We start from the raw sequence: 18143 nt of genomic DNA on the forward strand, positions 1-18143 counted from the left end.
GCGGAGTACGTCTTCGTCCGGCACGACGCCCACCGGACACCACTGCGGCCCCCGTACGACGGGCCTTTCCGCGTGCTGGAGACGGGGGTGAAACATTTCACCCTGGACATCGGCGGCACTCCTGACCGGGTCTCCATAGACCTCCTCAAGCCGGCCCACCTCGACGTGGACCACCCACCGCCGGTGGCTCGGCCCCCGCGCCGGGGCCGCCCCCCTGCGGGCGGACCCCCGGCACCGCCCAGCCCCGCAGGCACGCCGCCCCCCGGTCCGACACCCATCCCGGGTACAGCCGGGGGCATCCCACCTGACATCCCTGCACCCCGGACGCCGCCGGTCGCCGCCGGTCGCCAGAGGGCGCTTCGGCCGGGTCACCGTTTGCCCCGCAAACTGGCCCTCCAGGTGCGCGGGAATTCTGGGGGGGCGCGTGTGGCGGACACGAAAGCCCACTGGCGTGGTGACATCATTCCGCGCACCAAGTGGGCGGCGGCCACGCCCGAGGGGTAGGCGTGGCCTCAGGATATACACCGGGTGCGCAGCCCGGAGCGCGCCAGTGCTACAGTGACCTCTTTGGAATAAAGAACTATAAACTCACCGCGTTGTCCGCTTCCTCCTTGGTAGCAAGTCACGCGCGTAGTACCGCGTACTTCACCATAATGTATTCCTAATGCAAAGGTTGGTCTTAAAACGTCTATTCAGTTTAAGCCTAAGGTTGAAGCAGCAAGGGAGAGAGAGATAGGGTAGGGTGGAGTAGAATAGGGGAGGAGGGAAAGGTAGAGGAGGGTAAGGTAGGGGAGGAAGGAAGGGTAGATTAGTTAGAGGAAGGTAGGGGAGGAAAGAAGGGTAGATTAGTTAGAGGAAGTTGGGGTAGGGGAGGAAGGAAGGAGTGGTAGATAGAGAAGAGGAGAGTAGGGAAGGAGGGAAGAGTAGGGGAGGAGGGAAGGGTAGTGTCGAGTAGGAGAGGAGGGAAGGGGAGGGGAGGAGGAAAGGGTAGAGTAGGGGAGGAGGAAAGGGTAGAGTAGGGGAGGAGGAAAGGGTAGAGTAGGGGAGGAGGAAAGGGTAGAGTAGGGGAGGAGGAAAGGGTAGAGTAGGGGAGGAGGAAAGGGTAGAGTAGGGGAGGAGGAAAGGGTAGAGTAGGGGAGGAGGAAAGGGGTAGGGGTGTAGGTGAGGATTCAATGGTCTAAAAATTCACCAAATTTGTGCTCCCAATACAATAAGGGAGAAGGGAAGGGTGTGATGGAGAGGCAAGTGATGGAGAAGCTCCTAATACAATGATGTCCCTCAACATGTCTGTGGTGAAGATTTGATGAATTACGCATCAACCTACTTTTTGCCGCCCTACCTTTCCCCACCAGACCAGTCCGCAGCATCAATGGGCATTCAAGTAGCGAAATATTTTCTTTGGTTTGTATCAGTTGAATAAACCTGCTAGAAATAAATGACTCTTAGGAAAGCGTATTGAAGCTTCAAGGTCTGGATTGCATGTGATGCCCGAACTAAGTATTCAGCTCAAAAATGTTCCAGCAGTTATCAAATCAGCCAGTTCTGTCAAGTCGTATCCGACTTCTGGTGATTTCTCCAAACATCATCCCCTTCCAGCACTGCTTCCCAAAGCACTTCAGTCGGGTAAACCTTCAATTATAATAAATAAATATATACCAGATGACCAGAGGTGTTATAAATTTATTTACAATTTATGTTATTATAAAATTTCCCTTTAAGATGCATGGTGCCAAAGGATTTTAATCATGAGGGTGGTACATTCTGATATCAATAAGTGCACTGTTTTGAGCAAAATCAACAATTTCTTGATTTCAGGTGCGGGGTTCCACTCGGAGTCCAAAGCAAAGGAGTATAAAACTGCATGCAGGAAAGCATGTATAAAGGTAACCACCCAGTTGTATCTTCAAATCAATTCCTTTTTTTATATTGAATCCTGTTGTTATTTTTAAGTTTTCCTTTCTTTGCCTCATTCATTTATAAATCAGGAGAACGTGATAAACTTAGTGGTGATGATGACCTGGGAAGTTGCAAATGTGCGGTTTTCTTGAATTCATCTGATACCCTTTGAAGGGGATTTAGGACTATTAAAGCAGCTTTCCAAAAAAGGGAAGTAGACTGGGTGGGATGCCAATGCCTCATAGTAGTCAGGGCCCTTAGGGATATTTTGGTTCAAATTCTTCCAAAAGCATCAAATTTGGCGCAGATGTTGCCCATGCCATACTCTTTCGATTTTTGACGGGCGCCAAGGGCGGTATGATCCGGGGACCATACCGGTCCATCCCGCCATGTCACCTGACCTATGACGTCATAATTAGGATATGCATCCAATCACATGGCGTACTATAAGTGGTCAAAGTTCAAAATGAATCGATCGAAAAATGAAGGCAGGGATCCATTTTTAAGGTTTTCATAAAATCCAATATGGCCGCCAGGTCACATGACCTATGACGTCATATTTATGACATGTATACAATCATGTATACATGAACCCGGATCATCGCACAAAAATTAAACACAAGGATATGGCATACAGTTCATAAAACATCAAAATCCGTACCTTTGTAATTAGACTGATGAACTGCATATGCCTGAAAATTAGGAAATAGACATGTAAATATTTCCTCTACTTGTCAAAAATAAGGTCAGAGTTCGATTACCCAACCCAGAAACTTAAAATAGTGAACCTCGCATAAGTCATGACAAAAAACTCAAAAACCGACATGTTTGACTCAAAAATGACCTTTAAGATGACCTTGAGGGTTTACCTTGACCTCGAATCATCAAAATAACATCATAATTGGATTCCTCGACCTCGAAAACCCCTGAAAAGTGGTATCATACATGATTCCAACCCTTTTGGTTATTTAACTGATTTTCCTCTAATCCGGGTGGCGGCCATTTAGTATTTCGCCAATATGGGGCCCCCGGGGGGGGGGGGGGCGCCCGTCTTGGCGCCCGTCAAAAATAGAAAGAGTATGGCATCGGCAACATCTGGGCCAAATTTGGTGCTTTTGGAAGAATTTGAACCAAACGGCCGCAAAATATCCCTAAGGGCCCTGACTATAGTGGAAGTAGTTCGGCCATAAATCTTCAATTTGTCCAGGGTCCCAACGGCCAACGCCTAATCCTCTGTGAAAGACTTTTTGGGATTTGGCCTCCACAAGTGGTAGCAGAGTTTGGCAACCAATGGCAGAGTGTACCACAGCTTAACATCACATCCATTGCATAGCTGTTACAATATAGGGCTGTTAATTGATTTTTACTTCAAATTGGAATGAAAACTAACGAAACCACTTATTTTATTGTGTGACAGGCTGTGGCGGAACTGCGTGAAGGGGTGTGTGCACTATCTGCCGTGACTACTGCTTTGGTCGAGTTGGAGGTAAGTAGAGATCTTTTGATCCCAACTGGGTTGTTATTTTAGGTCACTTCAAGGGAAACTAATGTCAGATTTCAAAACAGAACAAGAAGAAAAAGACATGAAATGTCATAGCCCCTGTGGTTTTAGTAATTTTGCTCGACGGAGTTGAAGGCCGTCAGTCAGACATATTTTGTCGGATTACAAAACAAAATCTTCTTCATATGCATACCCTAATGTATTGCCTTTGTGCCAAGTTTGAACAAAATCGTCCATATATGTCAAGAAATGGTTGGGGACATTTTAAAGTAACAAATGTAAGTAACAAAATGGCCACCAGTCAGCCAACTTGGATCTGACCTGGAAAAAAATGACTTGCATATGTAAACCATCATTTGTTATCTGTGTGCAATGTTTGAACAAGATCAGTAAATGGGTGTCCGAGAAATGGTTGAGGACGTGGTCAGCATCGGGTTTTTATGGCATAGCCCATCGGGCAGAGCCGTCTAGAACAGTGTTTGTCCATATGTAATATGTATGTATGTATGTATGTATATGTATGTATGTATGCCCCCTCAAACGTATACCAATCAGAGCTGAGCATCTGGTCACATGACAGGGTGATGTCATTACGTCTGATGTCATTATGGCGTACAACGGCTGACTCCACACTCCACCATTTTGATTTATATGCCGTTCATGCCGAACATATCGTCGAACCTGTCATATATCACAATCGCCATGCTCGACCCATACGATTTTCATTCAGTGTGAAACACAAACAAATCGATTGTTAAAATGGTCATGAAATATCGAAAGCATCGGCGTTGCGTCTCTTCCAATAAAACGGTACGTATAGGCCTTAGGCGTTATGACTCCCCTTCCGCTTCGGACAACTTAAGCCCGGGTTTCTTAATACAGTGATATCGTTTCAGTAGTATCGTTTTCGTAGTAATAATAATAAAAACCACCTTTAGAGGCCATTTTTCCCCGCAAAGCAGGGGTTGGCCTTTTTCGGGCACCGTGGTTGTTGTTGTTGTTTTTGCTGGTCCCCTTTTTGAAGCAACGTTTTACTGCCGGATGCCCTTCCTGCCGCCAACCCTGTTTGTAGCCTTTTACGACAAACAGGGAATTATCAGTGAACTGGTACTCAATTAGCCGACCTGGGAAGGATGACAAGCTGAGTCAACCCCCCTGGCGTTAATTCAGCGATCGACCGGATTCAAACCCAGGATCCCAGAATCCCAAGCCGGCACCCTAGCTGCTAGCCCAACACCAGGGATAGTAATAATAATATTAGAGTAAATATAACCATAACACTTTAATCCCAATGTCGTGAATGGAAAGTTTATGGGTTGAAGCGGTGTAACCGCGGACGTAAGGAATTCACCTTGGTTTTTTTTTAAATACTATAATTTTCGTAATAACAATGTAACGTTATTATTATAGTAAATCTAATCGGAACACTAATCCCTTTGTAGTGACTGCAACGTTACTGGAGGTAAAAAAAAAAAAAAAAAAAAATTGTTGCGGATCTCTAACGTCGGCCTTCCCCTTACCAAGGGGAGATTAATCCCCTTGTCTTTTTACTAGCCGACGCGATCCGGGGCTATCACGTTCCTTCCGGTCAGCGCTGAATAGGGTGGTAGGTCGAATTAGTCCTATTACCTAAGTACCAGCGCCTCCCGGGAAGCAAGGAAATAACCCCACCCGAACCACGGTTTTGGTGGACACGCCGAGCGATAGCGAGCTGCGATTCGGGCTGTTAACAGGAACTAACCCGATTGGAGTGGTTCCTAATCGTGCCACGTTTACCCAATGGAGAAATCACTAAGACGGTCGAATTAAGAGGAAAACAGGAAGAACAAGTAATTTATTACACACTTTGTACAATGAAGAAGAAGAAGAACAAGCAATGTACAGTGAAGAAGAAGAAGCAGATACACAGGGCAGCCTTATAACAGTCTTAACTTATCCCTGGACATGGGCCCGTTCACACTCAGACTCACACGGGGGTTGTAGATGGTCGGGTTGAGGGTCCACAGATGGTGTCCACAGCTCGCTCCGGTCCCTGACTCGTACGGCGGTGAAGATGGTAGACGGCAGGCAAGATCTCCGCGTGTCGTTGGCGCGGATCGGACAATTATATGGGGGGGGGGGGGGGGGGGGGGGGTGAGCTAGGCTGGGCGGTTATTCCATGGCTCATGGCCGCGTACGTAATAAACGAACCGGCTAGGCGGTTATACTGGCGGTCTCAGCAATCCCCAAAGCCAAACACCCATCGAGTCCTTCCACCAGTGCCAACGTGACGATCCTTTCATAAAGTGCTTTTCCCAATAGTCCTTTGACGCTCTTCACTTGCGAGTCCTTTTACCATCAAAGTTCCCCCAGCGAGTCCCGTGTACGGGCTTTATGCTCGCGGTTATATAGCGCCACTTAGCGAACCCTCTCGAATCTGGTAGATGCGCACTCACCACGCCCCTTAGCCAGGCCCACTCGAGCCCTGGTTGGTTGTTAGGGTCTTACCGGCTCTGCCCTTGATGTCTGCTTGACGTGGCCACACCCCCACCCTTGCGCTCCACCCCCTTTTCAGGCCTTACCTCGTGGCATTTAGGCTGGTTTGAGCATCCTAATGCGAGGGGCAATGGGGTGCAGACTGGATGGGTGCAATGGGGCATGGGACGCAGACTGGATGGCGTGCAATGGAGTCGATTGGAGGGAGGGCTGCAGAATGAACGGGGCCTACTCTTCTTTGTTTTACACAACGCAGATGATAACTATTGGAAATGGCCTTATCTCACATGTACTAAGAAATAACTAACGTTCTAAGGTGGCCTACGTGTTGCATGTGGACTAACTATGGGGGCAAAACCTTTAACCTTTATTAATCAGATATGTACACTTTCAGAACCGCAACAATATATATATATATATATATATATATATATATATATATATATATATATATATATTAAAGTAGCGGTAGTATTGTGTCCGGCCGTCATGCCACGTCATTACGTGTATGATGTCATTATTTATGGCGTAAACACCAGCTCACTTCGAGAGCTGCAGGAAAGGTCATTCCTCTTTGGGGTATATAGATTACAGTCGATATATGGCCGGGTCTCAAGAACATTGGGTGTGTTCATTTACCAAGTTTATTGTGGAGAGGTCACCAAGTGGTTTGAGCATTCGAACAAGCACTCAATTCAAAACCCTTGAGGAATGGCTGGCTTGGCAAACGCTAGCTAGCTGCTTGGTAAATGAGCACACTTCAACCCTTGTGGGGTATATAGATTGCAGTAGATCTTCGCTCAGTTCTTTAAGTAAAACTTACCTCACGGATGTCGAGATTCCTCCAAATTTCTTTGTTTAATGTTATAAACAGCATTAGCGACTGTTTAAAAAGCTAAGAATTTGTGTTTGTGGTTTATCATATTGTATAAGCCTGGCTACGCCGCTGTTAGACTTTTGGTCTTGTTTACAACTAAAATGGCCACTAGTCGGCCATCTTTGATCGCATCGCGACACAAATTGATGTGCTTATGTATACCGTCACGCGTTGTTTGTGTCAAGTTTAAACAAAATCGATCCATACATGTCCGAGAAAATGTTTGGGGTATATGAAGATCAATAGACCAAAGACTCAATATATGGATTGTCAGTTTGAGCCTGGGTAAGATGAAGCTGGAAGTGTAAAGATTACGGGTGAAGATCTGGAGAAAGTGAGTAGCTTCAAGTATTTGGGGTCAGTGGTGGTAGAATATGGAAATTAAGGAACGGATTAGAATAATTGGTAGAAGTACAGTGGGGTGTTGTGTGATGGAAAAGTACTGCTGAATCTGAAAGGAAGCATTTACAAGACAGTTGTGAGGCCGACATTGTTATATAGTGTGGAAAATTGGGCAACGTCAAAGAAAAGGGAACAGAAACTGGATGCAAACGAGATGTCAATGCTGAGATGGATGTGTGGAGTGACAAGAAGGACAAGATCAGGAACAAGTACATCAGGGGGACAGTGAAGATTGGGGAAGCATCCAATAAAGTAGCCGAAAAGAGATTGAAATAAGTACAGATACATTTAAAGTACACCCCCTTACCCCCATGCCAAATAAATAAATAACATCCTCCAGCACATATAGACAGTATTGGAATGGAGAGATGTACAATAATTCATTGATTAATTGCTCAATTAAAATAAATAAATAGTAATTTAATAATTAAAATCAATCAAATAAAAAATATCCTTTATAGCCACATCACTTGGTCACTGGTGTGTCCGAATATCAGCTTCCTCGCTCAAAAGGTGCCTGAGATGTGGCCCACATGAGAAGGAAAATAAATGTCATTAATAACGAAAATAAATAAATAATAATCGTAAAATAATTAAATTATTAATCAATTGGCTAATAGAATACCGAAACCACCACCGTTTCATCCGAATCTGTAACCTTTAAATTTTTTTATTATTGAACTCATTAATTGAATATATTAATTAATCGATGAATTGATTCATCAATAAATAAAAAATACCTTTTACAGCCAAATCACTTGGTCATTGTCGTGTCCAAATATCAACTTCCGAGCTCAAAAGGTGCCTGAGATATTGCCCAGATGAGAAAGGAAATAAATAAGTGATTAATAATGGAAATAAAAAAATAATAATCATAAAAAAATTAAATTATTAATCAATTTGGTCAGAGAACACATAAACTACCACTATTTCATCAGAATCTGTAACTTAAAAAAAAAAATTTTTTTTGTCATTAATCGAATAATTAAATAATTAATCGATTAATTGATTAATTAATAAATCAAAAATATCCTTTGCAGCCAAATCACCTGGTCATTGGCATGTCCAAATATCAGCTTCCTAACTCAAAAGGTGCCTGAGTTAATGGTCAGAAGAGAAAGGAAATTTGATTAATTAAATAAGTACTTAATTAATCGCTAATAATTAAATAACTCCTCAATTTATTGATTAATCAAAAAACAAAAAATACCGTTTTTGACAAAGGATTTGCTCACTATTGTGCCGAAATTTCAGCTTCCTAGCTCAAAGGATGGCTGAGATATCGCCCGGACAAACAAACAAACAAACAAGAAAGAAAGAAAGCAAGAACGAAAACAAACAAACAAACAAACAACCAGAGTGAAAACTGAGTACTCTCTTTCAGCGTGCGTCACTGCCGAGCCCCCTTCGGTGCCCAGCAATGACGATTTGCAATGCCTGGAGATGGCATAGGAAAGGAGCGGTGTACAACAGGAGTGAAAACTGAGTACTTCCTTTCAGCGCGCATTATCTCTGGGCCTCCTTCGGTGCTCATGCAGCACCTGGAGATGGAATAGGAAAGGAGCGGTGTACAATAGTTTTGTCATATGATGAGGAAAGAGAGAGAGTATGTTGTGAGGCGAGTGATGGAGATGGGACTGCCAGGAAGGAGAAGAGGGAAGGCCAAAAACCAGATGGGAAAATGAGGTGGCACGAGATTTAGAAATTGTGGGATTGGAAGAAGAATGGGTGATTGAAAGGAGGAGATGGATAAGGGCTATCAACCAGCAATGCATGGTGACCCCATGTAAAAATGAGAAAAGACAAAAGAAGAAGAAGACCCTTACTTTGAAAAATGTGTTACAGTATTATACGCAGTACCAGAAAACAGTTAGCCACTTTGTTTAAATTGTTTTTCAATTGATCTAACAAACTAAGGCCTGAGTGGTTGCTTTCGGATACAGTCAAAGTCAAACGATTTTGTAAGAATGATTATTTTCCAGCTCCCATTTGTTGCCACAAGATTCGAAATAACCATTCACTTGCACAAACAACTCGGTCAGCCTCACTGGTGTTTTATTCAAAGGAAACACAAATGTAAACACGTTTAACAAAAACAGATTTCGTCAGTTTGAACGAGACATGATTGAATTTATGACAGTGCAAAAATAATTAAATTTTCACCTCTGACTTTGACCTTTACATCCGGGCTGACAGGGTGGCCGAGACTATAGGTGTGCACACTCGCGTCTGAGCTGTCTAGCCTGGGTTTGAATCCCGAGGCAGCTATTACCTGTCATCCTGGTGTTCCACAAGCAGGGAGATTAATCAATGTGTGTGCCGCCCTCGGATGTGTGTTAAACTGGGCAGCCCTTCTGCCGGCATGAGTTGGTGCACTTTAAAGATTCCATTGTGTCCTTCTCGAAGAGTAGGTGGTCTATCATTGGCACCATGAACAAATTACAAATGTCTGTCTTAACCTACCGAGGGGAACTGCATCAGCGGCACAGCTGTGCCCCAGGAAATGATTCTACCCACAGCCATGTGCTACGTATGAAAGAAGACCCTTACATCTTTCATTGCTCTTCATTTAAGGGAAACCCCTTACATGCTTAACACTGCATTGAATAATGCTGATTTGAACAAGTTCTGCTTGCTCGTGTTGTGATAATTACGGGTAGGGTTTCAGGATAGTTTTCCCCAGTGCGTGCTTTCCCTCTGTAATTCTCCGCTCACGTTTTTGTTGACAAGGCCGGCCAGGCAAGGCCACCTTGAAACAACATTTACCGCCAACTACAAGCAGGCAGGACATGAACAGACTAAGCCCCGCCCAAAGGACCTATTAGGTGAAAGGCCGCCCACGAGAGGTGGAGAATTGGGCGGTCAAGAAAAGCTGTGTGGCCACGCCCAGAGGGACATGATTCGACCGTGGGATGTGGGTGGGGCGAACTAGAACGGCACTCGGTGGAGAGCGCTTCTCGACCTCCGCCTGGTTGGCCATATCACTCAATGGTGAAGAATCGTTCAAAAATTCTACTAGCTAGATCTCGATCCGGATCTTCACCAAAATTGAATCGATTCTTCCTTGTCGCACACACAACCTGTCCAACAAGTTTCGTCCAAATCCATCCATAACTTTTTGAGATATCCTGCTATGTATTGTTTTTGGCCCTTTCTCCCAATGGTGAAGAATCACTTAAGAAATTAAATAATTCTCATATTTCCGAATCCATATTCAGATCTTCACCAAAATCGAATCTATTTGTCCTCATCAGACACCCAACTTGTCCACCAAGTTTCGTCCAAATCTGTCCACAACATTTTGAGATATCCTGCTATGTATCGTTTTTGGCCCCATTTCCCAATGGTGAAGAATCACTTTAAAATTCTAGTAGCCGGATCCGAATCCGGATCTTCACCAAAATCTAATCATTTCGACCTTGTCACATACGCTACATCTCTGCCAAATTTCGTAAGAATCCGTCTACAACTTTCTGAGATATTTTGTTGACGAACGGACAGACAGACAAACAGACAGACAGACAGACATACAGACAGGGGTGAAAACATAACCTCCATCCACCTTTAGTGGCGGAGGTAAAGATATGATTGGCTCACCTGAGTGAAGGGGAAGAGCACGTCTTCTCTGCGATTGAACAAGAAGGTTTCGCCATCTTTTCTCTTGGTGCTGAAAAAAGTGCGTGCTTTTGGGAGGCAGGTGGAGCTTTTGGTCCGTGACGGCATTTTGAGGTCTTGGTGGCTGTGGTGCTCTTCGGGGGAGTTGGAGGCGACGTTGTGCTCGCCAGGCCGTGGGACCTAAAACAAGCCATGCTGACCACTCCAGTCTCTTCGGAGGCGTGGGTTTTCATCAGCTGGTGCCATCTTGTGCACTCCGGCGCGAGGCGTTTGAGCATCGACCATCGCCACCACTCTCCACAAAAGGGGCCATTTGAGCCAAAAGATAAGTGCCAGCATGAAAAGGGATTTTATTTTCATTTTATATTCCTCTGTGTGTCCGTCTTTGAGTCATTGTGTGAGGATCCTCAAAGTAGACATTCGTTTTTACCTCACCTTTCATTTGCACCTCCTTGGTTTATTTTAATGAAATTCTTTGTGGTGTTTTTTTTTTTTTTTTGTATATAGAGTCAAGGTTCGTTTAAGAGCTAACACATTACACACGAAAACATGCACGGACCCATAAACATACAATAAATAAAGGGAGCGGGAGACAAGAGGGGGGGGGGGGGGGGGGAGATGAAAACATACAAGCGCAACAACAGGAGAGAACAGGGACGTCGGTAGATCTGTGGAAGAGAGAGGGCCGGTTGGGGGTGAACAGCTGTTCTAAAGACCTGGAGGGAGGAGAGGGATTGAAGAGAGTGAGGGAGTTTGTTGCAGAGGCAGAAAAAAAGAAGAATGAAAGAGTGAAGGTGAGCAGAGAGTCTTGATTTTGGCAGTTTCACCAGGAGAGTGTTACTGGTAGATCTTGTGCGTCCTGTAGGAATATTTGCGGCACATAGCAGGGGGAGCTCGGCCGCAGAGGAGCCCGCCAATCAGAAGGTAGAAAGCCCGCCAACCTGCCTGCAGTGAGATAGTAAAAGGCCCTCAGATTCGGCTTCATCACGGGAGGTTTTTTTTTTTTTGGTTTTTTTTCCTGTACATTTTATAATGACATTTTAATTTATTTATCCGTTGTGACATTTATTCTACTTCTTTAATATTTGTTGTTGTTTTATCATTCAGCTAAACGTCTCGCATCCCGTCATTCCCGCGTGTGTAAAAGTAGCCGCCGTTACCAGCTGCCGCCTCAGGAGGTAAAACTTTCTGCGATTCGTCTACGGCTGGTGTTAACTAGTTACGGACAGGACAGTAATTTACTATGATATACATGGGACCATTTTAAAGCGGTGAAGACACTTCAATATTTGGCTATGTCCTTCCATCTATAAAAAAAAAAATGAAGAAGAAGAACCTCTCTAACCCACCATGTTTATTTCTAAAGGGTTCTGAAGTATCATTCTAGAAGGTTCTAATGGGGATTCTAAAGGGTAGTTATAAGGGGTTGTAAAGGGTAATTCTAATGGGTTTTGTTCGTTTTAGGCTTTGCCTATTTCATAATACAAATGCCAAACTGAACCGCTTCGTTCGGACCCAGGTGTGATTTTTTTCTTCTTAATAAGTGTGTGTCTGTCACCTCGCTCTTCCAAGAGGCTCAATTTTGTATACAGAGGATAAAAAACACTACAGTGACAGTGGGGAAGTCTGGTCACAGATGGACACAAGGAGTAAAGTAATTGATCTGGGGCAGGATTAATGGGGATGCAGGGTTCAATGTTAACGTTCCCCCTAGTGGGGGGGCCAATGTTTTCCCGTTGAATTCAAATGTTAATTTGTGGACACTGGTTGGGTTGTCTTTAGGGATGATAGAAGTTGTAGAAAAAATATGTCTCCATTTTTTTCAAGTTCTTTATAGCGGCCATTTTGGATTATCAAAATGGCGTTTGTTGAAAACCGAAATTGTCATTATCTTGGCTTCTAAATGACCTAGAGTGTTAATTTTGGTGTCCAAATGTACATATTTGCGGATACTTAATCCAATAAACACACATTTATACACCTACATATGATCAAAAGGGTTCTTATGGCAGCCATCTTGGATTTTCACGCACTTATGCCAACACATATATATATTTTTTTCCATCATTTTCACTTCTAAATCACATAAAGGCTGGACTTTAGTGTTCAAATGTACACTTATAATGTCTTTGTGCAATATTTTTAGTTGGCAGTGTTCATTGTTACATTGAAGGATCTCCATCCTCCTCATCATCAGTGTTATCGATTCCCATGGGGCGCTCCTGACCCGTGTTACCACACACCTCTTCATCTGCCCCACACATACACATCTCAGAACAGTTGAGATGCTGAGACCTGCATGAGCAGTGAGACATGCATTGGGTCTTCTTGCAGTTACATTTGATTAGATGTGTGATGGCAGCTGGGGCTGGAGGGTCCTTGGTTGTGATGGGCACCAGCTGATCTCCTTCTGCTCTCCATCCATGTTCTGTTGGTTGTGGAAGCTGGGGGTCCGGTACATCAGCCTGATGCCACACCATGGCCTGGAAATGTGCACGAGCAATGGCTTCATGTAAAGCTCCCCGTGTTGGTGGCAGCTTCTGTGCCTCTAGCTGTTTCTTGGTAAACAGTCTCCACCTCAGCTTGCCCACATCCACAACTGTAGTACGAGGCTCATACAGCTGGCATACAAATGCCTCAATGTCACTTTCTGTGTCAGCTCTCAGCTCCTCAGAGGCCCCAAGGTCATGAAACGCAGATACCACCTCAACAGAGCACCTATTGAGGGCTTGCCAACATGTGAGCTTTCCCTTGCCGGCAAACCGACCAGTCTGGTCTGCTCCCGTGAATGCATGGAATCCTGGTAGGGCTGCAGCCTTCCTGACACCAAGTTCATGTACTATTGGTTCCAGTGAGATTTGCCTCTTCTTGTTCCCCACACCCGTGATGAAGTATGTGTCTTTGCATAGTTCATGGTACCGGTGGAGTGCTAGGATGAATACATCAGTATCAAGTGACTGAATGTACAGCTGTGTTGCACCTCTTCGGACGGCATCTAGACTGTGAAGAAAGATCCTCGTATCAGCCTCCTCCTGGGAGCTACGGAGATGCTGTACATCCATGCAGTTGGAGAAGACATCCTGCCTTGAAGTGACGATGAAGACCTTGGTAGTCCCCTCAAAGTGACACAGAGCTTTCTTTGCCAGATAGACAGTTAGCTCATCTTTGGTGTTGGTGTGCGACAGGAACTGTTTTGCTGTCAGTTTCCCAATCGGGGTGCTGTCTTGAACGTGGTAAGCAGTGGGCGGCTTGCCACCTTGGCGCCTCTCCCGTGTGGCCTCTTTCAGTGAATTTGGCAGATCATATCGGTCAAACACGAGGTGGACTTCATCATACCCGTTGGTCTTGCAGTCCAGTGTTGCATTGAAATGGCCAGCCCACTGGGCACATGTTTTGACCCATTGTGGCTTACCCATTGCTTGCACTAATGCCATGCCGTCTATGACAGTCACCTTCTTGGGAGGGGGTGGAGTATGTTCAGGATTGTCGTCGTCTGGCTGCTGACCAGTGCCAGTTGACTTCTTGGGTAGATCTTCTAGGATGCCCATGAGCTTGCTTTTGTCTGTGCATGGTAGTAGTGTCCCAGCCATTGCAAAGAGGGTTCGTGGAAGCGCGGTGAATTCATATTGACCTATGGCATCCTTCAAGTTGATCTCTGGTCGTGAGCGGGCCACGATCAGCATGCGCGCAAACAGTGACCTGTCGTCTTTCAGCTCTACAACCTTGTCTGCCAGTTTGTGCTTCACAGCTTTCCTGGCACTCTTCCACATCTTCAGTTTGACCTTTCCCATTCTGGCCCAAAGGTTGATTTCATTTGTGTTGATGCGCTCTGCAACAAACGTGTTATACGCTTTCTGACCAATCTCATCTTGGTTGCAGACATCCTTCTGTACTTCAGCTGGCATCACCACCTTGGTGATGATAGTCGTCAGGTCTTCACCCTCATGCGTCATGGGATTCATGGACTCTCTGATCACATTCTTCAGTCGACGAATGCTGTCTTCCTGCCGAGCCCAGACTGTGGTTGATAGGTCGTGGTGCTCCTTGCGTGTAGCTGATTGTGAGCCAGCCATCTGACGGGCTTCTTCAGCAAGCCTACTCAGCTCTGGTGCTGTCAGAAAGAACCTTTCGCGGGCACTGGCATTCTGGGTAATGCCCACAATACCCCCTGTCACCTTCATGATCCTGTTGATGTGCTCCAGTGCATGGTCCACACCTACAGCACAGAAGGGGATTTCATTCTTATGGACACTGAAGTTCCCATCCATGAACTCTTGGTAGATCCCTGGATCTGTCATCTTCAGGGCCTTCATCTCTGCAAGGTACCGGGGAGTCAGCCTGGCATATTTCTGTTTGTCATGTGCAAAGAAGTATATGCACATCTCATCCAGTGAAGACAGGTGAAGCTCAAATTGTCCATCACGGGTGGCACGGATGAATGTGTATATCAGCATTATCATCCGCATGTAGCGTCGCACAAACTTGAACAGTGGACTCTTGGCTTCTTTCCTCTCATCAAACTTTGCCATGGCCTCCAGGACTTCGTTTGACTCGAGGACAGCTAGCATGTTGTTCTGCGCGCTTGTCATCTCCTCTCGGTTGTGTAGATGACAGCTCTGGGCAACCTGTTGTGCTGACTGGGTACATGGGCCCCTCAGATGGGGATGCTCTTGGAAGAATTCGTCCACATAGAGGTCGAAGAGGGCTTGGACAGTGGTGATGTGGGCCTCCAAAGCCCTCTTCATGTGCTTGGCTTCCAGTATTTGTCTGGTCGTTGTTGGGCCATAGATATCAGCCTCAGACCAAGCCTCGTCAAGACCACTGTCCTCTATGGCATTCCCAGCAGCCCTCAGTGCAGCCATCACAGTGTGCATCTCCCCTAGTCGCAGTACCCACTTGCCTTTGCAGTCATCTCTGGTCATCTCCAGCTGTTTGGCTCGCTCATACAGGGCCATGTCTAAGGTGATCACTGTCTTCCTATCGGGACCCATGACCATGCAGTTGATTTGCTGTGTCTGTTTCAAGACTGTTATCAGTGTTTGCCATTCATGGGCTGGTGCTGCTACCAATGGCAGGGCGTTGACCTCTGTCAGAGGCTTCGAAGAGGAGAGCAGTGAGTTGTAGGCTGTCCAAGTTGGGATATCGTGATGCTTGATCCTACTGCCAGGTGGTTGTTTTGGATCGTGGACGAGTGACCCAACAGGGTCAGCATGCTGGGGTTCTGCAGCTTGCAGCTGGTCATCTGGTGGGATGATGTCGTCTTGTACGTCCTCAGCTTCAGCTGTTCGCATGATTGTGCGTGAAAGTAGCCATACTGTGTCCGTCGCAGAGTACGGCTTGGTGACATCTGGGTTTGACCGTGTCTTGAAGCTATACGTGGTACCTGTGGCAGATTGTTTGTTTGGTGCTTGGCAAGGAACAAAGTCTGGAGCAGTCAGAACCTTGAGTGAGCGGTGTCTGGCCTTTCGGTCATGTAGTGTCAGTGTTCTATGTTCATCTGTGGAGGGTGCATGTTCCCGTCGTTGGTAGAGTGCCCAGGCTGTAGCATGGAGTGTCCGCTTCCCATCAGGTGTGTCTTCATTGAAGTCACTGTTGTCCACTGCAAAGAAGACAAACGTCCCTATGCGCATGGTTCTTGGAAAGTATACACCCTGTTCTGTCGTAGACTCTATGACTGAGTTGGCCAGCTGTGTCTCCAACCGCAAGATCCGACTATAATCAACAGACAGACCGAACCCATGCAGGAAATCCAGAAGCTTCTTGTTTCTGGTGGACTGATGGACTACAATGGCAACGGCAAGCTGCTGTGGCCATTCTAAGCGATGGCGGAATGGTGCATCTGGCTCTTTGGGCTTGTACGTGACTTGGCGTTTTGACTTGTAGCCGTACATGATGTTCTGACTGATGGTTATAACATCTCGATGAATAGTGGCTGAGCGCATAGTCTCTGGCTCAATGCTCGTGGCTGGTCCTTCCAGTAGCCAGCGGAGGAAAGCATAGAGTACTTTGGGTACATGCTTTTCAGCATCATCAGTGTTCATTTCTCCTTCAAATTGCCATGGGTGCTTGTTCTGACAAGCAATGGCACTGCGGAGAACAGAGGCACTCTCAAACAGTTGTTCGATGTTTTTTTCATTTGTCTTCGTCATTGCATCTTCGACAGCTGCATCACGCACGGCAGTGGAGAATACACAGTCTGACTCGTTTCGACGTTTTGGTTTCATGAAGTGAACGTCATCAATGTGAGAGTTGATTTTCTCCTTCATGCCTTGGGTAGTAGGTGATGGGACATTGTGCACACCATTATTGTCAAGAATCCTGGAGTAAACCGACTTCAGGTCAGACATGTTGAGAATTTCATCAGCTTGGAGTAGAGAGCGAACAAGGCTGACAAACTCAATGTCTGCGGCTATTTTGATAACATTAGTTTCTTGCAGTATGTGTTCTTTGTCATCACTTGATGTCCCACTCTTGGGAGCACGTTGGACATTCTGCACCCAGCATGGGAGATGATACTTGACGTCGATCGCATGAGCATCATGTGCACTGATGGCAGCACTCAGCTGAACTTTCCACTTGTGGTTGCTGCCTTCTTCAACAGCTTTCTTCAGCTGTTTACCTGCGTTGAACGTGCATACAACATGTACACTTTCCTTAGTGACCTCTTGACAGAAGAAATAAAGGTCTCTGTTGAATGGAGTTGATGATGAACGTGTGAAGCGAAGAGTCTCGTCTTGCGTAGAACCTGAGGTACTTGCAGCGGCAGGTGCAGAAGAAGGACGTCCACACCTCTTATGAAGATGCTGGGTGTCGCCATGTTCGCAGGCTTTCTGGTGGCGAACTCTAGCACGCTCCAGGTGAGCAGTGTTGCATGTAGATCCATAACATGCCCGGTGCCACTTTGCTTTATTGTTCCTCAAGTCAGTGGCAGTGAAACAGCTTAATCGTTCGCTGATCTGTTTGAAGTCGGCATCACCATATCGTGCCCTCTCCTGGATGAACTGGAGAAACTTTGCATATGAGCCCAGTGCTGGCTCAGTCACTAGTGCACCTTGGGGATCCTGGCACTGAATGCAAAGTGTGAAATCAGTTTCTTTCTTGGTTTTCTTGCTTTTTGGCTCCATCATAGCTCAGGGTCACGAATCTGGAACATACAAATAACAAATAACAATTAAGATAGATGTGCATTAAGTTAGATTTTGGACACTGGTTCGGCTGTGCCATAAAAACCTATTTTTATCCCTTGTAGGTTATTAAAGAAGGTTTCATTCAATTCTCTATCCCCAAAAATGTACAACTGGACACCAGAATCGAAACTCTAGGTCATTTAGAAGCCAAGATAATGGAATTTTACGTTTTCGACATCCGCCATTTTGA

At 45.6% G+C, this 18143-nt stretch overlaps 1 protein-coding gene across 2 annotated transcripts in view; it reads left to right on the top strand.

The window, feature by feature from the left end:
- The window catches only part of TASP1 (taspase 1), a 94029-nt gene that overhangs the window by 5222 nt on the left and 70664 nt on the right, over nt 1-18143 (top strand). Inside the window, exons 1-3 of one of the 2 annotated variants that reach the window (XM_068128470.2) lie at nt 1412-1623; nt 1816-1883; nt 3314-3382. In XM_068128470.2, the coding sequence (XP_067984571.2) occupies nt 1485-1623; nt 1816-1883; nt 3314-3382 (276 nt within the window). In that variant the 5' untranslated portion in view covers nt 1412-1484. Of the gene's footprint in view, nt 1-1411; nt 1624-1815; nt 1884-3313; nt 3383-18143 lie in introns of those variants that run through there. The other variant, XM_068128469.2, reaches the window with a different exon arrangement.

Source organism: Myxine glutinosa, chromosome 9 (genome assembly GCF_964187855.1).
Source record: "Myxine glutinosa chromosome 9, kmMyxGlut1.1, whole genome shotgun sequence".
NCBI lineage: Eukaryota > Metazoa > Chordata > Myxini > Myxiniformes > Myxinidae > Myxine > Myxine glutinosa.